The sequence below is a fragment of the Heloderma suspectum genome, chromosome 1 (genome assembly GCF_057233095.1).
Source record: "Heloderma suspectum isolate Gila_16-S chromosome 1, 16-S_ref, whole genome shotgun sequence".
NCBI classification, from domain to species: Eukaryota; Metazoa; Chordata; class Lepidosauria; order Squamata; family Helodermatidae; genus Heloderma; species Heloderma suspectum.
In genome coordinates, this window is record NC_139458.1 from 315526131 (window position 1) to 315552648 (window position 26518).

At 42.0% G+C, this 26518-nt stretch overlaps 1 protein-coding gene across 11 annotated transcripts in view; it reads right to left on the bottom strand.

Moving 5' to 3' along the window:
* The window catches only part of ASCC3 (activating signal cointegrator 1 complex subunit 3), a 325230-nt gene that overhangs the window by 283437 nt on the left and 15275 nt on the right, over nt 1-26518 (bottom strand). For all 11 annotated transcript variants that reach the window (XR_014786638.1, XR_014786639.1, XR_014786640.1 and 8 more), the window contains 4 exons: nt 22838-23421; nt 5406-5526; nt 4577-4784; nt 1180-1321 (listed from right to left, as the gene is read on the bottom strand). Coding sequence is in view for 7 of the 11 variants with exons in the window: in XM_084827184.1 (XP_084683310.1) it covers nt 1180-1321; nt 4577-4784; nt 5406-5526; nt 22838-23421 (1055 nt within the window). In the remaining 4 variants the exon portion in view is untranslated. The remainder of the gene's footprint in view (nt 1-1179; nt 1322-4576; nt 4785-5405; nt 5527-22837; nt 23422-26518) is intronic.

The window sequence follows — 26518 nt, forward strand, 5'->3', positions numbered from 1 at the left end:
CACTATGGTTTAACTATGGGTTGTTAACAATGAACAACCCAGGAAGAGAACCCATGGTTTGTTGCTGGGTTGTGAACTCCGGGTTAACCACAGTGCAGGGTTTGCACATAACAACAATCCATGATTTAACAACCCATACTCAATCCATACTCAATCCCTACTCTGGCTTGCCGTCACACGCAAACCAGGTCTATACCATTATTCAGCCAAAGCAATTGTTTGAAGCACAAAGTACTAGAGCACCAGAATGCCCCCTGTTTGGCAACATCTCTCTTAACCTTCGTTGGGACAGAGTATGCTGCAGTTTCTTGCAGTCCCTCACCTCCTTCCTCCACACAACTTCTCCCCTCCATTGTAATGCTACATCATGGTTCAAGAAACATCTGCACCAATACTTTAAGCAAGGTTTGCAAACCAGCTTCAACCAGTAGTTAAAAGCTAACCATAATTAGCATTAAACAGATATATTGCACCACAATTATAGCAAAGCATGGAAGATATAGAGGATATCACAATAGAAGAACAGGGTGGTGGGAAGTGTGTCACCTAGGGTCATGGTCCTGATCTCTTGGGCATTAACAACAGCACCTGGCATAGGTATTGTGGCTTCTTTTGATTTCTATTTAAAGAACGTAGAATTTTAAAACCAAAGGCTAATGAATGTTAGAAGAGGATTAATTAATTTTCCATTATTTCAGTTGGAAACCCCTAAGATTCTGTAACCTGAGAACCACCAAAACCAGTGCAGCTCAGCTCAGGAACAGATCTAATTTACAGCTATACCTTGAAAGATTGCAGCAATATCTTTAAGTTGCGGGGTGGTCCACCCATATATAATCTTCCGAATAACTCTAAGAGGATTGCTCCACTTTCAATATTCCAAGGGAGGTGGGGGGAGACAGCTGAATATGGCAAAGGCTGCCAAGGCCTCAGAACCACTTCACTGGAACTAACGGCAATGAATTCAGTGAGATCTCTCTGGAGAAGGTGATTGATGACTGTCACCAAGATTACCAAACACGCAAGTGTTCATCGAATGGAGAGAAAAAACAGTGCTAAATCAATGGGAAGAAAAAATTATTGCCTCTTCAGAGTGAAAAAAAGCATTCTGAAAACTATCCTAAACCGGTTTCAAGCTCATTCAAATGTATTACTCAGAAACAAGCACAAAAAGCATACCTTTGATCCCCCAATAAATGCTGAGGTTTTCCTAGCTTCGGCTTGTGCGTCATAAACGTGTGGGTAATGGATTTTTTCAAAATCAGTGTCTCGCTGTCTGCCTAGGACTGGCACTGTGCGAGCATTCAAAAGTGCTTGTTCTCTGTAATCACAAAATAAAGCCGAATGATCATCAAAAGGTTAATTCTTGGAAACCCAACACAGGATATACTTCTAGCATGATCACTGTTACAACTGCTCAGTACTGAGCAAACTCATATTGTAAAATTAGTGGGCATCCTACTGAGACACAAAGAAACTATAACATTTCTCTTTTGCAATTGCTTATTGGTTCAAACAAAGAAACATTTACATACACTGACCTGGTTCACATGTAATGGCGGAAAATCATGCATTAATTAACCTATGATTTGCTGAATTGCATGCCACACATGAGCCACTTCCACTTTGCATAATAAACCTCTGATTGGGCCAATCATAAGTTCTTGGGTTATGTGCGAACCCAGACACTATGGGTTGTTCATGGGTTAAACAACCCACGGTTAACCTGTGATTAGTTTTGCGGTTAACTTTGAGTAGTTTAACCCACAAATAACCCATAGCATCTGGGTTTGCACATCACACAACAACCTGCAATCTGCTGATCAGAGGTTAATTATGCAAAGCAGAAGTGGTTCATGTACATGGGAACAGGGCCATTAGCATTAGACATACTGGCCACTTTTAGGGAGTGTATGAGCAAACTTTCATGTACTAGATTTTCTGTCTTCAAATAAAAATAGGTATACCACCTAGGGTTTCAATTTTATTCCGCTTTCTACATGGCACGCTAACACCCATAATTAGTTGCTTAAAAGTCCAATGAAACTACCCCCTTCATACAGGTTCAGTTCAGAAATGAATATTCAAAAGAGAACAAGTGGGACCTCCAACAAAACACTGAGTGTAGAGTATTCATGGTCAGGATTCCAGCTAGCCAGTCATACCCTCTTTCAGGGTACTCCATTTTATTTCATTCCTTCTCCCTGCTGGTTTCCAATTTTCCTGAACCATCAGTCAACATTCCATGCCCACTAAACATGCTTACTCCTTCTTTGAAAGTTTTTGGGTCGCCACACCCACCCCTTAGGTATTTGCTTTTCTCCTAAAGGTTTTCTGTATTTCTTCAAACCTGATACCTCTCTCTTGTGCATGGATGGTGCCTTTCTGGCCACACAAGAAACCGCACTTGGAGAATGAGTTCACTATTAGTATGTAGGATTAAGGCATAACTATTGCCAAGAAAATGTGACTAATTATATAAAATCGCTATTCAGGAGGACTGCAAGCAGTTTAGGCCAATTCATACACTGAGATGCTTTTATGGATTGTGGAAAGGGATTTTAGGGTAATTTTAGAAATGTGATGTTTTTAATGTTGAATTTTATTGTTCTGAACTGTTTTTATTGTTGTACATCACCCAGAGTGACTGGGTGACCAGCCAGATGGGTGATTAATAAATTTAATTAATAATAATAAATAAACAAGGGGAAAAGTTCAATGAAGTTGATTCCCATTTAGTTACCCAAGTAAAGTAAAAATTGTAGTGAGATTACTTTTAACAAAATGCCAAAAGGTGTTTGCTATACTAAAAACAAAAGATGTAAAATGCTGATCAAATCATGGGCTCTCTCTTTAGGAAATAAATAATGAATGATGTTGGCTTTAATTAAGTTTTTGGTCAAATGGTAATCCAATGAAGAGTAGAGATTACTATCTGATAGGTACAACTAAGGTCCTGCAGAAAATTGCAGAGGCAAGGGAGGTAGAAGGTGGGCCAATGGAAAGAAGAAGAATCTTTTGGCTGCTTTCATACATCCCCTTATGGCCTCCTGCACCCCAACCTGAAACACCCATGACTCATTTCCTTCCCTCCCCTTGTATTTCCTCACCATGACTCCCAGACACACACACATGCACAGTTACTTTCTCTAAGTTTCTCCATTGGTATCGAGAGAAGGAAATGGCCTGCCCCGTTAATGGACACCACTGAGTTCCTTGCATTTGAAAGGGAGCCTGGCAACATCTTTTAATGAGATGTTGCTTTCCCCAACCCAGAAAAGGGGAGAATCCTCCTGGTGGTTAGCTCCAAGGACCAGCTGGCAAGAGAACCCTGGTGAAAGCTGTACCCTAAGGACTCTCAGGACACAGATTCTACCTTGCCCAGACCTTTCCTGTCTAGATGGCTTGAGCAAATGAAAAGGAGGTAAGTGGCTAGGCTCCTTCTCCTCGAACGCATCCACTGCTTACTCCAGTGCTGACTCCAGGTTTGGGGGGGCTCTTGGGCAACATGCCCTCAATGGGCCCACTAACTGACTGGGTCCAACTCCTTCTAGATTCCGTTTACTCTGCCCATTTGCTTGCCCTCTCTAGACCCATTTTGTATAACTGCCGGGAGCACCCAAAGCAAATGAAGGCTGCTGCTCTACCCTCTCACCCTTGTTACTACTCGCTTGCTTGGAGAGGGCAGGAGGAGCAACAGCAGGGCCTGAAGGCTCTGAGGGATGTCCATGGGCCCTCGGCAGGGGTCCAGGCCTCAGCAGGTGCTCAACAACACCCATCTCTGATGCCGGCCCTGCTGTGTTGATTCTTGGATACAGGCCAAGCAGCAGGGCTGGCCTGAATAAGCAGGGGTGTGTGCAGCTGCATTCTACTAGCTGTCTGAATTCTCTCCCCCAGCAGGCAAGGGTTAGTGGCTAAGCACTGCCCTCTGTCACCAGATATATTTCCCAGCATCATGAAGTAAGCATACAGGTGCTAGCCCAGCCTGGGTTGGTTTGAAGAGTTATGGGGAAAGCTGAGCCTCATTCCACTCCTGCTCCTTTTCTGCAATAGCGGAGAATCTCTACTATTGGGACAAGTCCTCTGCCACCTCCTACCATTTTCCATTTTGTGGCTAGGCCACCAAGATGTCTGCTTGCACACATTACACTTTGGAAGTACTACACAGACTTTGTTATTTCGCCATCTTTGCCTTTCTCCTCCATTCCACTATACAACGGCGATGTGAAAGCAGTACAGGGTAATCTAGAGAGGAGGAAATGGGTAGTACACCAAAATACACCAAGCACAGACATGGTACATTTTAAACTAGTGGTGAATGCTCCAAACCTGCAAGTGATATGCTAACTCTTACATCTGCAGCTCTAACCCATGTGGGTTAGGCTGCAAAGAACCTAATTTAGCAGATCACTGTTCTTTTATTCTAGAAAATTAGATTTTTCATACTGAAACAATTCTGTCCTTGTAATAAAACATGACGTCATAACCATCTAATCACTAAAGCTGAACTAAGAGAAAGTAAATGCTTACCATACATTAACAAGAACAGCATTTTTCAACCCATGGGATTTATTACCTTTGCATGCGCAGCTCCTTGGGATCAAAGTTCATTCCTCCTTCTACAAAAACATCTCCATCGTCCCCAGTTCGTTTCTCTCGCCTGGCACTTCGTTTTTCTTCACGACGATAAAGTTTCATTAACTGCTTCTCCTGCTCAGACTGAATTGTGACTTGACAGCCATAATTGGGCTTAGCATTTTCTCCTGCAAGCATTCTGCAGTGTTCTGGAACATGGAAAAAGGGACACTTATCTGTAGATCCCAATTGTCTTCAATCTCAATTCTTAGCAAAATTATCAAGGTTGAAAGTAGTTTGAAACACTATTTAAAAATGTTTTAAAACTACTTTCTAGGAAAGTTTTTAATAGTGTGACACTTAGATTTCAAATGTCCTTAGCTACATCAATGATATTCGAGGCATTCAGTTCACCTCATATACTCAGTTCAAATCACACATGCATACACAGGAACACTATCAAAATGTAGCCTGCTTCTCAGACAGGAAGTGGATATTGAATAATGAGCTTGCTCTTCAAGACATACTTGGTGAAACTTTCCTTAACTTTACACAAATAATTTAAAGATTTAAAATATTGAGAACTTAGAAAGAAAAAAGGAATGCCTTGATTGGTGGTCTCAAGTTATAATATGCAACTTACCAAATCAGAAAATGTATGTAATTTTATAAAGTTACACTAGACTGGATCCAGAGTTTGTCATACAGCAGTCCACCTGCTGGTTTGTTTCCCCCCCCAAACAAAATAATAACACATTGTATATGGGTTTAAGCCTTTCGCCAAGAATTTAGCCATGCAACTATGTAAAATCCTGGGTACAGTACTTTACCTTGCAGAGTTTGTAGGTTGTAATCATTTGGTCCAGAGAAAGATCTATCCACAATCGCAGATCTGTTCTGTAGGAGCTTCTCTATGAGTTCAAATCCCTCAGGTCCTAGCAACTCAAACAACTGAGTGGGTGGGGCAGGGGGAAGAAAAGAAAAATACAATTGCCTTGGTGTTATCATTTTTTGTGGCTACAGTAAGCTTCACAGAAGTGTACTTGTTCGCAGTTTGAAAGCACTGGCTGCAATCAAGAATCTCTAGAATACATGGCACTCTCACTGCTCGCCATCACATATGGAGCTCCGTGTGTGCGCGCAAGATATGTGCTTCCATAGCTGCCCTTGGGGATGCCCTACAATGGACATCCTACAATGGATCAAAGGCTGATTTTCAGGAGTGAAAGTTTTCATGCATTTACACAAACAGATTCAGTACACCCTCCAGCAGCAGCCATGCACTGAGCAGATGGTTCATTCTATTAGCCCTGACAAAACCAGTTGCCTGTGAGAATCCAGTCCAGAGCATAATCCACATATAGAACCCAAGTTTATCACAGTTTTCTGATCAGTGTTGGAAGAGGAGTCCAGATTAATCATGTCATTCTTAAATCGTCACAATATCAGTGCTACTTGCCAAAGAGTGGAATAATTTATAATGAATTGCAGACTTAATAGCCAAAGCATACATCATGTTTTTCATTACAGCTAAAAGAATGATCTTCGGCAATCTTCTAGAGTGCACAATACAACATGCCCAGATACTACCTGGAATGGGAGGCCCATGCTCACATCCCGCAGAAGGATCCAGTCATCCCTTCCCATTTATACAGGCTACAAGTGCTCAAGTAGGTGGTATATGCAGATAAATGCCTGAATGTGCAGACAGGGACAGGGAGCTGGAAGCAAGGCTTCCCATCCCAGGTAATCTATGGTGGCAACTGCAGTGCATTTAGTGCACAACATTTCCTGAGGCTTAAGAAAGTGAAAGACAAGAACTAAGGTGCAATGGAGCCCTTTATTGGGGATCTTCTCCTATACACGGAACTAGAAAATACAGTTCATATGTGTTATTTTGATTATATACCAACATCTGTGTAAGGGGCACTTTATACAGGAACACAAAAAAAATTCCAGCCCTCAACCCAAAGGGCTTACAAAGAGCTAAATTTAGGCAGTGGAAAATAGGCAGCAGGAAGACAGAGGGAAGGTAGAGACAAAGGTAACAAGGGGTGAATGTGAGTCCTTGTACTAGGACCATTTCTACTAGAGAGTGGATAAAGGTTTTCAGAAAGAATTTGAGGGAAGATTGGGAAGTGGCACCACTAGACATTCTGGGAAGGAATTCCAACCATAACAGGCACAAAGGGAGCCTGGGCAGAGTCCTAAGAGAGCCGGAGGTCTTGATATATTTTATCTTTTTGGAGTAACATTGGCCTTTAAACCTTGATTGTCAGTTTTACAAGAAAGATAAATTGCTACAAGATCTGAGAAATTTTTATTCCATAAATGAAATGTTACAATCTTATTAAGAAGAATCATTGCTATGTTTAGATGCTGCAATGGAGAAAAAAATCAGTCCATTTCTATGGCTTGCAAGCAGGCATCATCAACAATGTCACTCAACTGCTTGCCAGAGGAGAGTATCTCCTGACTTCTGGCATGAAAGACTCATAGCCTGTGACACTCACTAGTGAAGCCATTTAAATAAAAACAGAAACAGCAACTCTTCCACTATTTCTGTCCCTATGCAAGCAGCCATGGAAATGAGACGAGAGCCCATCTCTCCCTCCAATCCTCTATGCTCACTAGAGGGCTAGCCTGAGATGCAAAGGTCATTTTCAGGTAACAAGCTAAACCATCATTTTTAGCACAATGTGAATGACATTGAACAAGCAGCAGCGAGTTTCAGATTCACATGCCTCTCCCTCCCCTCCTCTAGCAGAACCACAAGGAGCAGTGTGGAAGCGTTCACTTTTGCTTAATTCTGGTTTGTCATCCAAACCAACAAACTATGGTTCACATTAACTACATCTGGTTTGAAACAAGCCAACTTGAAACCATGGTTAACATTAACCATGCAGCTGCATCACAGGAGAGGAGCAGAGCATGCAAGTCCAAGGCTTGCTGCTGCTTGTTTCAGCTCATTCACACTGCACCAAACAATGATTTATCATGACTTGCAACATGGCCAAAGTCTTCTGAGTTGCAGGAAACTTTAGTGAACGCCAAAATAGTTGGCATTTTTCCTGCTTTGTCCTTCTCCAAAGTTTCCTGCAATCAGAAAAGTCTTTGCCTGTCCTCCAGCAATCACAGAGGGCTTGGAAGAGAATTAGGGATTTGTCTTGCACTGAGATTTGTTTGCACAAAAACAGAAACAGGAGGCACTTTGCTCTACAGTTCTTAATTTCTCCACATCTCCATCCAAGTAGACTAGACACTGCATCTCACAAGCCCTCTCTGCTGGCCAGAGGGCTTAGAGGACAGGCAGAGTCTTCACTCCCTCCACAGTTTGGGGGAAATAAAGAACAGCCAGAAGATTCTTGCTTTTTCTTAACTTCTCCATAATCGCAGTGCAAAATAAAGTAATCCTGGTCTCTTCCAGAAACTCTCTGCACACGCTGAGTGAGGGAGAGGTATAATTGGTAGCCAGGACAGATTGAGGCTTAGCTGGAAAGCCACGCTGATATTTGTTGATCCCTGCTTGCAAGTCAACTGAGCTAGGCTCCAACTGCTTATATCTACAACTCTTTTTCCCCGTTTATCCAGGGTACCTTCATCTTCAAAAGAGAGAACAATTCCTTCCCATTGCAGCTTTGCAAGGCATGGCTTAAATCCACTACACAAAATCCTATCAAGCTTCATGGTGAAGCAGAAATATATTCTCTGTCACCACACATCTATAATTTTGCATAATGTATTTTCACAATTACTGTTTCTAAACAGGAACAAAAACAGATCATTTTCTTCTTCATGTCATGTAACTTCCACACCTACTTCCAGGGCAAAATAGTCTGTCAATAATGTTTAAATAGTGCCAACCCTACCACTAAAATCATTTTATAGCATTTATTATGTAAATTAGTGCTTTACATTTTTCACTCAAATAAGATAAATACAACAGCTAGTTTCTTTAAGCCTCTTATTTTCCACTCCTATGAAGTCACATGATGTTCATGTATTTTTTAAGCAGCTAAGTAACAGACGCGTCTTTAAATCGTTATTAGACACATACAAAGATTTTTTTCCTGGACTGAGAATACGACTAAACTAAGAACCATTGCACATATTATGCAGAGGCAAACATAGGTTGCCAAGTATGCACTCAAGAGCTACAGCTAAGACAGAGGGAGAAAGAATGTCTTATATGTGTGTATGTATACATACACACACGTATACATGAATGTGCCAAACATATACCATGTGCATGCTATATATTTATTTGGCATATTCATCCTTAAATATGGGATCCAGTATGATTCGTCCAACAATGACATTGGCCAGGTTCAGAATTCAGCGGGGAAAAGAAGCCACTGAGGCTTCTTTTCCTGGCCTCAAGCATGTCACTCATGTGCCCACCATTTCCCTAAATACCCCCGCCATGACAGGGGTTGTCACATCATCTGAACCTGGCAAGGTGCATGGTGGGGGTGACTTCCAAACCATCCCGCAACCCATGGCTTGTTGTAGGGGTTATGGGGTGGTTTGGAAGCCACCCCAGCCATGCACCTATCTGGGTATGGATGACACAACAACCCGTGCCGTGGGTAATTAGGGAAATGGCAGGCCTCTGAGTGGCACATCATGGTGGTTTCTTTTCCTCCGATGATCGTCCAAACCTAACCATTATCTTTATGTACTTTTTGAGAAAGTCACTTATGGAGTAGGGCTTCACAAATGAAGTGCTTGTCCTAATATGGAGGAGCCACTAAGGTTGTCACAGTTTTCGTTCCTTTTACACAGAGACATAGAATTCTTCCATTCAAAGTGTCAGAAAACATATGATTAACATTAATTAAGATTGTAAAGCCGTGAAACTCAACTATCAACACTCCAATGAATCACAGTAATCTCTTGAACTACACATTCGAGAATGAAGCAATTGTCACAGTACTGCTAATAATTATAGCTGTATCTTGACAGTATTTTGATCAGTTTAGTACAAAGTTATATATGCATAATTGTTTCCCCCCCAAATTTTTTTTTACTGTTACTCCATATCTTGTATATGCTACACCGCTGGAGATACACATCATAGCACATCATGGCACATCATGAGCAAGAATGATCAACTGTATTTTGCATAAGAAAATAATAGGCCAAGATCTAAACTAAAGCAGCCCAATACATCTTTGGGTTTATAATTTTCAAACAGCAACCCACCATACCATCTGGCAAGCAACTTTTGAAACCAAGGTGGCTTTTAATAGCAGTTTCCCATATGGCATGACGGTCTGCTAAAAAACCCACCAAGACAACATTACATCTAAAGTAGATCTTTGGAACCCAGCCATTGTAATTATATCCATTTTCATTTTTATTAGTTCTAGCAAAATGTCAAGTTACTGCAAAGACTCAAATGCCCAAATCCCATTTCCTACTAAGTAGCCAGTGGAAATTAGCCAACTGGTACAGGTCTATATACCATGCAAAGCAGGAAGAGGATGATGAAAGGGGTGGAGGAAAACTATCCAATGAAGAAGCCATAGAATAGAGTCCAGAATAAATGGTACATACATGCGTATACTCATCAATACGTGCCAAAGGATTCCTATGCATGACTGAACTCCACAAAATATTTGTATGCACAGCAACTATAAATAGTATGTCCTATCAGAAGCATTTAATGACATATTGCATCAGGATCTAAAGCTGCCATTTCTATCCTGTTTCCGTAAGGTTGCTTTAACTGCAAAATTGCTAATCCCTCATGGAGGATATGGGATATTTGGGCCCATGCCAATCTGGCCAATAACCAAACATGACATCATTGTTGTACTTGTGGCCCTGTTTAAGACTGAACTACCTGAGTCCATTAGGGAAAACTTCCCCCATTAGATGTACCATCAATACGTAGGCATTGATGAAAATGCCAAAAGGAGACTCATCAGGAACCTGAGAAGGAAAGTTCAATTACTTCTTTTCGGTCTACATGAGTCAACAATGAAACTCCAATTAATAGTAGTTTATAAAGGACTGAAATCATATAGAAGTATACAAGTTGCTGCTGATATCAAGACAAATATTGCATGTATAGGAAACTGAAGGAAAATGGATCAAAACCACTTTAGCTTTCATTACTCAGATTACGCTTTGAATTTTTCCTACATCCACATGAGCACTCAGTTCCACTATTAATATTACATTCATGGGTGGCATAAATTTAGGTTATGAGCAAAGCAAGTTTAATTTTTTAAAAAAAATATTTTTTACAAAAATCTGCTTGTACTAGTTTTCAGGTCCTAATTTTAGTCCCAATTTTGTTACAGCTTTTTTCCCCATTTCAAAAGAAACCAATTGATTATATAGCAGATCAGCAGCTTTGCCCATGGTAAGACAGAAAGCAGCTGCGATCCGAGTGCTCTGAGGAAAACCTTTGGTTCTGTTTCAACCAGGAAGAAAAGCAGCAGCTGGAAGGCATCTGGGAGTCTTGGATGTTGATTCATCTAGAGTGAGAAAGGGCAGCAGCTAATATTGAGAAACTAAGCCTTGGATGTTGTTGGAGAGTGATGTGCCAGCAGGGAGCATGGGTGGGCTGGAGAGTAAGATTTGGAAGCATCTGGTTTGCGACAATTAAAACCCAATTTTCCTGCTATGGTAAACAACAGCACATGCTAGATTTTCCATACATTTTTGTAGTGCAATACAGAATACACAAAGAGCTGTGAAGAATTGGCACAATTTAATTTCCTTTTAAAAGGCATGTGCAATATATGTTCTACATTTAGATAAGTAAAAAGCTCCATTTCTATCTGGATATGGGATTTCTTTATTGGAGAAGGCTCCTCCATGTTAATTTTATAACAAAACTCTATTCCAGATGATTCAGAGTAGGTTACAATTTTTTAAAAAAACCTAAAGCTTAACATTAAATTTAAAAAGCATTACAATTCGTTTTGAATTCTGAGCACATTTTTGAGTTTACTCATCTCTCCACTCTCTAGGAGACCCACCCCTGGCCCCAACCTAAATTTCCTCCCAAGCTTGCCTACTACGTAACACGGTTAATCAAATTAAGGTGTGGCTTCTTCATAAAATGAAATGACAAGTGACCATCTTTTAAGACCTACAAGGTTGTTAAATCTTGAAGTTAGGCCAGTCAGAGTCTCACAAAAAGAGCCTGTACCATAGGGACTTCCACATATGCATATGCACAGACAAACAAGCTATCCTATAAATCATATAGCCCCATCAAGCTTCAGCTGCCTCCACATCAATTAGCCAACTGATAAGATGCATCTTCTTCAATCACACTAGTGTCCTTTTCTGTAGCAAGCTACCAGATGGAGATGATCCTCCCGTTTCGGTACATGAAATACTCTTCTCTGCTCCTGGAAATTCATCAGCATCCCATCTTCACCATGCAATGGCCTGACAATTTAACTAGTTCCCTGGCTGTGAGGCTACTCAACAGCACTCCTATAAAGATCTCCAAATTACAGACCTGAGTTTGCTCTCAGAGTCCAAATATAACAAAAGCTTATCCTACAAAACCAGGACACCAAAACCTAAGTATTCAAACTATTAGTAATAACAGATAAGCAAATTATTAAAATAATTCTGTCCAAGGCAAAATGGAAATGTAATTTCTATTGGAATGTAATTTCAAAGTAAGAATTATTGCCCTATTTTCATATTTATTTAAGTTTTTAATCTGCTCTATCCCCAATGGTTTGAGGAAAGAATACCAAAAATAAAACCGAAACATTAAACATTCTTGAAATGGATTGGGTTGAATCCAGAGCATGTTAGCTGAGCTTAGATCTCATTGAAATTAATGTCAATAGTTAGTCATGATCAAGCGCAACAAACCTGCTCTGGATCTAAACCACTGTTCCCATGAAGCGCAGGTTAACTTTATGTGGATCTTCTCTTAAGAAATTTACTAGTGTAATGGCTAAAGTATGAGCAAGGAGTCCAGACTCCCCATTCAGATCTTGCCACAGAGTTAAATTCAGTGGGAAGCCTTATCTGTCAGCTTCGCATCTGCAATAGGGAGATAAAGATAATGTCCTAACAGACTTCTTGCAAAGATTACTGAGAACAAGTGGAGCGCTTTGAGACATTCTACCCCCACAATAAGTCAGCCTAATCTGCACTAAAATCAGTGAGCTATTCAGAAGGTATTTGTCTATAAAGATGTACTGATACTTCATCAATTTATGTGAAAAATTCGCCAACCTCTGCCCTAGAGCATCAAAACATTTTTCAAAGCAAATTGGAAATTTTACTATACAAATAGCCCTAAGCAAATCAACCTAATATGCATTGGAAAATTTCACAGAAAACTTTCCAAATCAAAATTTTCTGGAAAACCCACATCACTGGTCTTCAGCCGTTGAAAGCTATCTTCCTGTAGGTGTGTTTTGAAGAAAAAGAAAAAAAAAAAACATTTTCTGGCAAAACATTAGCGTTTGTAGCAACATTTATGAATAGGCAATCAGATGCACATCCTGACTATTTTTCAAGGCTCCCATCCCCGGTCCCCAACCAAAAATATCTGAACTACTCCACTGTACAAATGGCCCAAGAGATGAGATTTGTTGCACAAGGGCAACCACAGTTATTGTAAAGAGGACCTTAAAAGGGATCTAGAAGGCTTTCTGGCTTATAACACATTTCAATTTTCTACAGAAAGCAATAATATTTAGTGATGAGTGTCCCTTGTACTCCTCAAATGCCTTAATTCAAAAAGGAGAAGAGAGGCTAATGTTGAGGTGAAAGCATGCCAGAAAATCTAGAATGGCAGAACTATTCATCTACCAATCTCCTTGCCACTCTGAAGGACAAAGAACCACCTATCCTCTAACATGGGAATCACTAGGTCAGTAAGATCATTGTTCTACATTCCCCTTCCCTCCCTTCAAAGATTTTAAGAAAGAACATTTAAAGGGGGGGGGGGTTAACCTTCAGTTTGGGAGCTGGGGCATTGCTGGTATGAGGAAAAGCCACACACAGGGCTTTTTCTATGCAATCTAGAACTCATTTTTCTATCTGACCCAACCAGAGCAGCAAGTGGCTCCAAAAGGTGATGCTGGAGTGGGCTCCTGGCCTTCCACTGAGCTTGACTGGAATACACCAGGTGATTAGTGTGTCATGTTCTCCTGTATTCATAAAATAGGAGAGAATAGGAAATTATGATCCCTATGTAAAGGCAAAGTTGGTGATATGACAATTCCATTCCTGTTCATTATCAGTGTTCAGCATTAGCCATCCCAAAACTTAAATACACTAAAAAAAAGAAAAGAAAATGAGACCTAGTTTGGGTTCATAATGAAGGGATTTGCATCCACTACTACATTTTACTCTTTGAGTTTTAGCTAAGACAACACCACTGCAATGTATAGACCTGATTCACACACAATGAACAACACACTTTTTGTTAACCACAGATTATTTCAAAGTGCACGGGAACAAGTGAGCTGGCTCCTGACCCCTCGCCCCCTTCCACTACACTAAACAACCCAGGGATACCCCATCCCTGGGTTGTTCTCTGTGACGTGCGAACCCAGAACGCTGGGTTGTTGAGGGAGAAACAACCCAGAGTTTTAACCCAAGAACAAACCAAGGGTTAAAACCCTGACCTGGTTCTCCTTCAACAACAAAGAGATCCAGGTTTGCATGTCACAGAGAACCACCCAGGGATGAGGTGTCCCTGGGTGGTTTAACCCAGTAGAAATTGGCCAGCACACTCACTCGCTCCTTAATGTCATTCACTGCATACAAACCGGGTCATTATGCACAAGTTCTAAAATATACTACGGGCCACATATATTGGCAGTAAATGAATGCCTTTGAAGAGGAATCTAATTATATAGTTCTGAAAAGTACATTGCTCCTTCTTTTTTTAGGAACACAGCAAATTGCTTTATACCAAGTCAAACTATTTGTCCACCTAACTTACTACCGTCTACTACTCTGACACTGGCAGGACCTCTGCCTCAGGTAGAGAAATCTTCCCCATCATCTGCTACCTGAGCCTTTTCCCAGGAGATGCCAAGGACTGGATCTGGGGCCTTCAGCAAACAAAGCAGGTGCTCTAGCACTGAGCTATGGTCCTGTCCTTAGGTTAGATTCAGCTTCAGTTGACTTAGTCACACCAGATTCCCAATTAGGACTAGAAGCTAGGTAAGAACTAAAGAGGGGCTGCCATAAATGACACAGGAACTCTGACAGGAAAAAGATGGCAACCTGAACCATTCAGGAAGAGCAAAATCTTATCTGCATTTATGCACGTGCACTTCATATGCATTCCCCTTTCTAGTTCTTACACATAGCCCTCCCATATCCTAACATGGGAAACTGCCTGATACAAGGCCAGACCATTGGTCCATCTACTAATATGGACCAATGGTCCGTATTATCTACTCTGAATGACAGACACTGTCCAGCATCTCAAGTAGAAGTCTCCTATATTGCTTGCTATCTGATCCTTTTCTCTGGAGAAGCCAAAGACCGCCAACCATTCCCCATATTCAGTACCTCCCCCGTGAAAAATGCAACATTACCTTTCCCCTGATTTAAGTACTATAGGCAGATTTTAGAACAACAAGAAGTAGGCTTTTATCATTCCCCAGATTATGGTACATAACTTCTCACCATGTGGGTTGTGTATCACTATGCAAACACGATGGGAAGAAGTCACCTTTTATTACCGTTAACAAAGCAAAACTGAAAGTGAGAATCTGGTCTTCAACTCAGCTAGGAGGCGGCACTCTGATCTCAGACTCTCTATAGCTAAGCTCTTAGAAGAGCCATGCACAGCTAGCATAGACTGGGTTCACACAGCATGACAACCCATCGTGGGCAGCTAGCCATGATGGGCTGTTGTGCTGTCTGAATCCGGAGCATTTAGTGCACAGTGGCTTCTTTTTTTGTCAACAACCTACAGAGAGAACCCATGGCTTTCTTTTAGGCTGGTTTTGACCCATAATGACCGTCATGTTGTCCAAACCCAGGAGAGCAATTTTATCATGTGTTGCGGTGATCGGCTACAGAGCTGCTCAGCAAGAGTGGCAAAAATCCAATGCCCTCATTTTTTGCAATCTTGCCAGTGTCTGCCCTTCCACCAGTGCCGAAACAGCACTTTGGAAGGACCATCATTCATTCCCAGGTTCTTTGTTTTTATTTTCTGGAGCCTCAAAAATGTGCAATTGGGGTGGTAATTGATGATGATGATGATTTATTGTCAGTCTTTCGCAAGTGCGCGCTTACGGCTGTCTGATATGTGTAGTTTTGCATGGTCAATTTCCTTGTATATTTCAGCTGTCAAAGGGAGCAGAAGTGGAGTAGGCAATATACAAGAAAATTGACAAGAGGCAGCTGCCTATCTGCTAATTTGCACACTGTTGCAAGTGAGCAGGTGGGGACCCAGAGAGAACTAATAGTAAATGAAAGGAAGGACCCATCAGCCCAAGTCAGAAGCACTGAAAGGGGGGGGGGGGCACACGTAATATTTCTCCTTGGTGATGTGATCCTCTCGCATTTAAGTGTTAAACCAACACTTCTCAGTGCCCTCCACCATTTCAGCACTTCCCTGACTCTCCAGCTACTCCTCCTGTTAATTCCCCCCACCCTTTTTGCAGCTCCTTTTCGGAGCACTTACTGATTTCATTGGGAACCGAGCATACCATGGTATTCTTCTGGATAGGTGCTAAACCGGTGTCTGTCGGCAGTAATGGACTGGATGATGACAAACAAATTTTAAGCTTAATCCAGACAAAACAGAGGTGCTCCTGGTCAGTCAAAAGATAGATCAGAGATCAGGGATTCACCTTGTGCTGGATGGGGTTACACTCCCCCTGAAGGCACAGGTTTGCAGCTTGGGTGTACTTCTGGATTCAGCCCCAAGCCTGGATGCTCAGGCTTCAGCAATGGCCAGGAGTGCATTTGCACAGTTAAAGCTAGTGCCCCAGCTGTGCCCATTCCTTGAGATGTCTGACTTGGCCACAATGACACATGCCTTAGTTATATCCCGCTTGGATTACTGTAACACGTTCTATGTGGGGCTGCCTTTGAAGAGAATTTGGAAACTTCAGCTGGTTCAGAGCTGCTGCCAGACTGCTGACTGGGGCTGGCTACAGGGAACATACAACTAGGGGTGTACGGATTCCCCACCGTCTGTTCCGGTGGGGAATCCATGGGGGGGGGAGGCGATCCATTCCTCCCCCCCAGAATCCTCTGGAGCAGTTCCGCTCTGCGAGGATTTGGGGGGGGGACCGGCTTGGGGGCCGCTTACCTTCCCTCCTGCCAGTCAGAGCTATTTGCCTCCAGTCCTCCTGGAGCGGAGGTAAGTGGTCCCAATCCACTGCGAATTCCTGAGACTGAATTCCAAAGAATCCGGCCTCATTTGAATCAGTAGCGGATTTCTCTGACATCCCTACATACAATTCCCCTGCTAAAACAGCTTCACTGGTTCTCAGTCTGTTTCCAGGCACATTTCAAAGTGCTGGTCATGACCTATAAAGCCCTATATGGCTCAGGTCCAGGTTATCTGAAAGACCGTATTCTCCCCTATGAGCTTGCTCGTGCCCTGAGATCTTCTGGTGAGGCGCTTCTCGCGGTCCCACTTGCCTGGTGGGAATGCGGGAGAGGGCCTTCTCAGTGGCTGCCCCAAGGATCTGGAACTCCCTTTCCAGGGAGGCAAGAGTGGCACCTATTTGGTATGTTTTCCCAGGCAAAACCCTTTTTGTTCTGGCAGGCCTTTGGGGATAGACAGTCTGGACCTGATGGATATGATGGATTGCTAGTATTATTTATATTGCTGGCTTTTTTAAATTCTAAAATGTTATACCATTTTAATATTATTGATTTAATTATATTTTAACTTTTGTATATTTCTATTTCTATGTTTTAACTGTACAAATTTTAAATGTTGTAAAGCCGCCTTGAGTCTGAGTATTGGGAAAAAGGCGGGATATAAATAAAGATGATGAAGATGATGATGATGATGATGATGATAGGCTATCTGGGCTGGGAGTTAGAGGCACTGCACTGCAGTGGTTCTGGTCCTACATGGATGGCCGATTCCAGAAGTGTACTGGGGGATTACTGCTCTGTCACTTGGCAGTTATGCCATGGGGTGCCACAGGGCTCTATGTTATTCCACATGCTGTTCAACATCTACCAGAGGACATGGACTGAGGCGTCACAAATAGGCAGATTACACCTAGTGCTCTCTTTCCTTTTCATCAAATCCAGGTGAGGCAGTGGCTGTTCTGAACTGGTACCTGGGTGCAGTAATGGACTGGATGAGAGCCAATAAACTGGGGTTCAACCCAAACAACATGGAGGTACTGTTAGAGTTCTGCCTGGCTAAGTGATGCTCAGCCTGCTCTGGAGGGTGTAGCGCTCCCCCTAAAGGATCAGGTGTGTAGTTTAGGGGTGCTCTTGGATCTAGCGTTGTCACTAGAGGCACAGGTGGACTTGGTGGCATGGAGCACCTTTTATTAGCTTAGGCTGATATATCAACTACGTCCTAAACTGGACAGAGATAGCCTAGCTACAGTTTATCCATGCTCTGGTAACAGTTCTCTCATCTAGATTACTGCAATGCATTATGTGGAGCTGCCTTTGAAAATGGTCCGGAAACTTCAGCCGGTCCAAAATAGGGCGGCAAGATTGTTAATGGGGACTGGCCAATGTGATTATATTATGCCACTACTTTTCTATCTGTGCTGACTGTCAGTCCATTTCCAGGCCCAATTCAAAGTGCTGTTATTAACATTCAAAGCCCTAAATGGCATGGGGCCAAGTTACCTGAAAGATGATCTCCTCCCATATATACCTGCCTGGATCCTAAGATAGTCTTCAGCAGTCCTTCTCCAGGAGCCCCTGCCAAAGGAAGTGACATGGGTGGCTACTAAGAGCAGGGCCTTTTCTGTTGTGGAATGAGTTTCCCAGAGAGGCTTGCCTGGTGCCTACACTGTGCTCCTTTTGGCGCCAGGTGAAGACCATCCTATTTTCCAGGGCACTTTAGTCTTTCCATTTCTGTTGTTTTAAATCTTACTGTATTTTAAATCTTTGTACTGCTGCTAGGTTTTATTTGGTTATTATTCTTATTTTATATTCTAGTTTTAAACTTTTAAATTTTTATATTGTGTTTTATCATGTTGTATTTTATGGTTTTAATTGTTGTAAACCGCCCAGAGAGCTTAGACTATTGGGGCAATACAGAAATGTAATAAATAAATAAAACCCAATTGTGTGCAGGATAACCACCATTGTAATTAAAACTATATTTTATTGTGATGGTGCTTCAAACTTAGAAGGCAAGGCTCCATTATTCTAGGCAATGTACAGATACATAACAAGGATGTTCTCTGCCAAGTTGAGCTTACAATTACTATGAACAAATAACATGTAGAAACAGCAGGATAGAGAAATTAAAATCGAGGAGAAACAATTAGGCAACATTCGACAGTGAAAGAGACAACCCCAGCTTATATATGGATGCTATCACAGTAAGGGAAGTTCTTAAAGCACGCTGTCTCCCAGCAGGGGAGAAAAATATTAAGGATTTTCAACAATTCTAAGTAAGTAAGCTCGCAGCACTTGGGAACTCTACTGCATATCAACACAACTGGAAAGGAAACAAAAGCCAAAAATAGTCTTAAAAACAGTTTGTACTCAATGCTGTAAAGAATGAAATAACCAGTGAAGGATTCGCTGAAGGTTACAAGGTATACAATAAAATATTTTGAAGGAGCATTGGGTAAGATGGGTCCCACTAATGCCAAAGGGAATTAGTTTGAGTGCATATTGGACAGTACCATATTGCAGAAGACTTTAATTAAAGTATATGAACAAAGAAGACAAGGAGCGCCAGCTCTTTTAAATAGCTACTGGACACAATTTCTCCTCACAGCAAGGGCCAGATGACGAGTTCACACATAACACTAAACCATAATTTAACATCATGCACATGAGGCTCTGTGAGCCCGAGTGAAGCCTTCAGCTAAAGCTCTCTCTCTCGCAGCCAGGAGGAGGAATAAATCCTGGCTCAGTTTCACTTTCCCCAATGTGTGGCTTCCTTGGTTTGTGTTATAAACCTCCCTCCCCCTCACCCCCCACCCAGGTCTGCCAAGAAAAACTGCTGCAGCGTACAGATCAGAAATCGGGATTTCAAATAAACTCTCGGTTGATTAGCACACCAGATTTACAACCCATGCTTAGAAACTGGCTTGTTTTAGCAAATGACTGGATTCCTTGTTTGTGCACAATGTTAAGTCAGACATCAACATAAATGAAACTGAATCATGGCTTATTCTTCTTCCCAGCTGTGTGAGAGGAGGACAAAGGTGGGGGAGAGTGCTCGGGCCCAAAGCTTTGCTCAGGCTTGCAGAGGTTCATGCGCATAACATGAAATCATGCTTTAGCATTATGTGCAAGCCAGCCCACCATCACATGTAGTCTTCCCTGAAGGCTTTTAAAAGGAACCAAAAATGTAGCCACAGATGCTGCAATCTGCCTCAGAAAACCCACAGGGACCAGAGGAGAGGAGAGGGGGGGGGACTCTCCCTGCACCGACCCCAAGATGAATTGCTGCAGCCTTTCTGGCTGCATTTTGTTAAACACAAAACAAATTTTGCAGGTAAGAACTCAAAGCTACATTTTTGTGATAGGTAGTTTGATCCCAAAAAGCGGGCCGGGGGGGGGGGGGAGGGATAAGGGATTCTCTTTTGCCAGAAGAATTTTTTTACCAGATCATTAAAAAATGCCAGCAGAGGGGGCTGTAGTAACACACCTGGGGCTGGGAAACAGACTACTATAAAGGAAGGGAGGAATAAAATGGCCAGCCTAGAAAGTCACATACGTGGTTTCAGGAGGTGCAACAGGTGCATTTGAGTCAGGCTCATACCTGCTGTACACCTTGCTCCTCCACATTCTCTCTCAGGAGACATCCAGTTCTTTGCATGAGAATCAGAAGGAAACCATCACAAACCCCAGTTTTCATGTATATTATTAATTTATCCCAAGGGGTAAGATCAGGGTGAAATATACCCCTATCTCAACCTTCTCCAACCTGGTGCAGCTCCAGATGTTTTTGACTGTAACTCCCAGCATTCCTCACCATTGCCATACAGGCAGATGCTGATGGGACTTGAAGTCCCAAACGTCTAGAAGGCACCAGGTTGGGGAAAGCTGGCCTATCTCATTTTATCTTCACAAAACTATTTTGAGGTAGTTAACACACACAGACCCCCATGGCTTTTTTGCTTACCTAAGCCAGCAGGTAAAAGGATGGCACTTAAGCTGATATGTAAATATTTTGTAATTGGTTTTAACTGTTTGCCTATATTGATTTTATTGATGTTTTACTTGCCTTTGTCTTTTGTTGTCTTAATTTTATATTTTATTGTATTATTTATTTATTTATTTATTGCATTTATACCCCGCCTTTTTTCCCTTGCAAGGAACCCAAGGCGGCTTACATTATCCTCCTCCTCTCCATTTTATCCTCACAACAACAACCCTGTGAGGTGGGTTGGGCTGAGAGTCTGTGACTGGCCCAAAGTCACCCAGTGAGCTTCCATGGCTTCCATGGCCGAGTGGGGACTAGAACCCGGATCTCCCAGCTCCTAGTCCAACACTCTTGCCACTACACCACACTGGCTCTCTGTATTATTATTGCTGCTAAGCAATAATACTTATTATTATACACATATATTATACACTGTATAATATATGTGTATAATATATTATAATATAATATAGTATAATATATATATATTACAATATAATATATATATATAATATTATATATATATATATTATAATATATAATATAATATAATATAATATATATTAATATAATATATATTAATATAATATATATGTGTATAATATATTATACACACTGTATAATTATACACACTGTATAATACACACTGTATTATTGCTGCTAAGTACCTTGAGCACCATCTGGTGGTCAGGTGGAATACAAATGTAACAGGTAAATAAATACATCATTTGTGCCACCAACCCCTTCCTCCCCCCGACTCCTGTATCATGTGCAGAGAGACAGAGAATAGAGAAGAACTGCCCCCTAGTTGAGCAATCAGTATGTTACTTCTGCAAAATCCTAACACAATGAGAAAAAAACCGCTCATACATTAATGCCATAATGTATTGTGGGAATATTTAGATCACTATTTCTTTAACCTAAAACACCAAATTGGCAAGATCAACTTTCAGCAATTTAATATAGAATCATAGAATCATAGGGCTGGAAGGGGCCTACAAGACCAGCGAGTCCAACCCCCTGCTCAGTGTAGGAAGTCTGATTCCCAGGCGGTCTCCCATCCAAGTACAAACCAGGGCTGACCCTACTTAGCTTCCGTGATCGGATGAGATCAGGTACATCCAGCCAATCAGGCACATCTACATTCAGCAAACAATATAGACTTGGTACCTCTTTGTCCAAACCACAAAGTACTACAAGCCTCATCACTCTACTGTGGGACTTCCTTAACCCAACCCGCATTCTTCCCATGTACTCTTTTCCATTATCTTGGGAGGAGTGGATTGTTTCCCTGCCACCACATCTAATCCCCAACTTCACTTGTGTCATTCTGAAGGCCAGATTTCCTTCTCAAGTCACCTTTTTACCCTGCCAGCTTCTGAGTTTCTTCTAGACATGGCAGCAGATCCACAGTACAGAATGTTTCTGTAGCGCAACCTTACCATAATTAAATCCCAGACTGCCCTCTCTTGTGCAGTCAGCCAAATGGAATACACGACAGGAATAACAAACTCCAGATCATGCTCAGTGTGGGACCACTCTTCCCATATCTGTGCATCACATTAACATTTTTATTTGGTCAAAATGCCATTTAATTTGCATTAAAAACAAAAGAGGACCCAGTTTTATATGTTTTCCCATTACTGCTTTGGTAACAAGCTGAAGCACTGCCAGTCTACGCTAAATCAGCAGATACTTACACCAAGGATTATCCTCACACTCTTTTCCAAATGAACTGTTTGAAAGAGTGACTTTGAAAAGAAGCAAGAGGTTTCCACACAATTTACTCCAGCTCCCCCTTCCAAAATCCCAGGCCTTTCCGAAGGTGTCCCGCCCTTCACAAGGCTTTTCAGGAGGCACAGGTGCATGGGGGTGAGTATGAAAGCCCTGTCATGCATGTGGCTTGCCCTCCAGCAACCTCTGGATCCAAGCCATTGATACTTAAGCTATTTTAATGCTGCATTTTCCATATCCTACCTCATTCTGAAGTTCATCATCGCTTTTAGGTGATGTGAGCATCTCATACAAAGTACAGCAAAGATGCTCCGTCGTTGGGCCTCCGGAAGTTCCCTTTAGCGATTCATTCAGATACTTCCCGACCTCACACCACAGAAAAGAATCGTCCACTTTCTCCAATGACTTCATGCCAGAACTTTCATCATAACAGTTTGGGAAATGTTCCAAATGGTTATTCAGAAATTTCTTGTAATCCAAGCTTATCACTTTCTGCTCATCCATTTCGCCATTGACTGGCAGTTCCTCAAAACGATCCAAGTCATGCATGTCAAATGAAAATGCTATGTTTTTACCAAAACACAGTTTTGTGTCACCGTTTTGCTCTTCTGACATCTGCAGAAGGGCGGTGAGCTGTTCCTCAGTAAAGTGAGAAACAATCTGACTGGTGGCATTGCAGGCTGCAGTAGCAGAGGAGGATGGGAAGGGCCCAAACATCTGCTTGATGGCTTTGGTCTCATCATGGCCAACACATTCTTTCGTGTGGAACGTTTTAAAAAGAAAAACAGCGCCACTTTCAATGACTTCTTGTCCATTCTCGGGTCCCACTGTTCAGGAAACAAAGTCAGAAAGAGGAGATAACAACCTACATTTTCACCAGCTACTTATACTACAACTACCTTTGGATTTTTTTTATAATGGAACACAAAATAAGAATAAAAGTATGGAAGGTTGATCATGTTTTTATAATGCTTCCCTCATTTTTAAAAAAGCACCCTGAATGCAGTGGAGCGAGCTCCCCAATGAGGTCTGCCTGGTGCCTGCATTGTTATCTTTTCGGCACCAGAATAAGACCTCTCTCTTTTCCCAGGCATTTGGCAGCACATGATGAGTTTTGATCAGTCCTGGATGTGTCTTTAGGTATGACTGACTGTTCATAGTTGTTTTTAGTTATATGTTGTTTGTGTATATTGTCTGTGTGCTTTTATGTAAATGGCTTTTAAACTCTGTATATTATATTTTAAAAGTTTAACTTCTGTAAACTGCCCAAAGAGCTTCAGCTATGGTGCTGTATAGAAATGTTGTTGTTGATGATCATCATCATCATCATCTACGGACATCAAAGCAAGAAATCTAGCATATACCTCATCCCAACATGCTAGATTACTACATGCATGAAAACTTTTACACAGGGATATGGACAGGAATGTCATCATACTTGCCCACTGAAGCCTTTCCAAAATGACACAGATGGGCACCAAAATGATGCTCCAGGCATGCTTCTTTTTTCTCAAGATATAGGCAAAGAGCACACACTGCCTGGACCCTCTCTTTCAACTAGTACCTCTCCCTGCAGTTCAGCACAAGATCTAGAGCTTGGTCACTGAAGCATTCTTCCTTCCTGGGAAAGAGGCCCTCTTGTTTCTTTCCTATGCCAAAAGGCCCATTCCCCAGCCCAATCCTCCTTGGTGATTGGTCGGAACCAGTTTTCATCTCCTGGGGTGGATGATACATCCCTGGCACCAGCTCAGAGTTTGCCACCTCTCCCCACACGCTGCAGTATTTCAGTTGCCACTGAGACAGCCAGGCTGCAGCAAGGCTCTGGGACAGTGCCACTAATCCTGATGTCAGGAAAGTCAGGTGTGCTAGAGTCTTCAAGGAAGAAATTCAACCCTGCCAGCAGTCTGAAATGGTGCAGTTCAAAGTTCTGCCAAGTCAGTTTACCACCTCATTGTCTGTAATGTATAAGCTACAGACCTATATATACACACATTCAGGTTCAGAAAACACCCCCATATTTTGTCAACATCATGTCAGCAGCCTCCTCAAAGTTTAATACTTCCCAGGCAGCTGCACGTGGCTCGAAAGCCTGGAGCCTTGGCCCAAGTGAGATGTGCAGTCCCCGAGCCATCCCCACGTGAGAAGCACAAACTCCTGCACCTCACAGCAGGCAGGAAAGCCACCACAAGAGAGTTTTCAACTCAGTCCTAATTTTTACTCAAGAACTGTACTTCAGATAATACATTCAAACTTCTAATAATAAATCCATGTTCATCCCTTTGACATGCTTTGTACAAGCTTTATTTTATAAGACTGAAAATAGGGCATCAAGGGCACCCTGCATGTCAACAATCTCAATGAGTGTTTGAATGTTTTATTAGACAGGAATTCTAAGTCATACAGCCACTCTGCAGTGATAAAGTTAGCATTTCTATTTAACAGTACATTTTTCTGCAGCTAAAACCTATGCAAATTCACACCTTCCATCAATAATTTAGCCCACAACAATTAAACCGGCTATAACCAATCTTCCTTTACAACTTCTTACAAAACAGTGTATCGCCATATGCCTGGATAAGCCCAGCCCGGGTATCCCCGCTTCTCCTTGCAACTGCTGTGCCTCCAGTGTGCCCATTTGCTCCAGAGCAGCCTCCCCCAACCCATGCCTGCCAGATGTGATGGACCACAACTCCAGCATGCTGGCTGGGGATGATGGGAATAGTACTCCATCACATCTGGCGTGTGCCCAGTAGGGAAGGCAGCTCCGGGGGATGGCCCACATTCTGTGGATACCTTTTTGTGTGTCAAGGACTCAGAGGTTTTTGTGGGCACTTGCAAACTCTCCATGGGCCCTTTGGCATCCAGGTAGCTCTTTTTAAAGAGTCTAAAAGCCAACCTACATGTTACATGCAATGAGGGGATAAACTGACTTGGCAGAACTTTGAACCATTTCAGACTCGGGGAGGTGTGTTGAATTTCCTCCTGTAAGGCTCCAGCTCACCTAACTTTGCTGCCGTTAGGATTAGTGACAGTGTCTCAAGCCTTGCTACAGCCTTGCTGCCTCAGCGATGACAGAATGGCTATTTCAGGTTTTGTAAATCACTCAAATGGATAAACTATCAGATAGGGTGCACAACAGAAATTATTGTACCTCGCACTCTAACTTTTCTTTAAAATGGCAGCTCTACTGCTTTCTGAAATAATAATTTTGTATTTAACAGAGGAGGTAACTATGCATTTAGTATTTGAAATTATAATAAATAAAAAATTTAAAAAAATTATCCAGATTGTGTCAGTAGCCAATGTTTGAACACCCCACAGATATTTCCTATAGTTCAGAAGTGATCCTCCTCTGGTTTAATCAGGCTGCCTGAAGCAGTTATAACAGCTTTGAAGAATTTAACTCAGCTATCTAAAAGGGCACTTATGTCTGATTCCAAGCAAACACTGGATTATGTTGTTGATTACACAGGCTTGTTGTTAACAGGGAGCATGGTTGCCACTGGCAACTAGATACTGTCCAAGCTGACTCAGAATTTCCCCTTGCAAACAGGTGGTGGTTCAGAGTCCCAAATTTAAAACAGATTCCCTAGAAAAATCATTTTCTCTGAAATTACACCAAAGTTAAAAGTGGGAGGAGGCAGCAATGTTTGAAGGATAACAAAAAGTAATCAGAGAACAACTGGGCTTTTAACTTGTTTTCTCTAAAACTGGAGATGACAGACTAAATCTCAGAGGGGTAGCCGCTTCGGTTTGTGGCAGCAAAAACAAAGTGCCTTGTGACACTTTAAAGACAGGCAATGCGGAAAAGCTGCCGCTTCCTAAGTCCTGCTGGGTACGCAATGGCCAGGGCACAAGGGGGAACTTTTCTCAATTTTTAAAAGATTTTCCTTCCCACTGGTTCCAATTCGGGGGGAACAAACC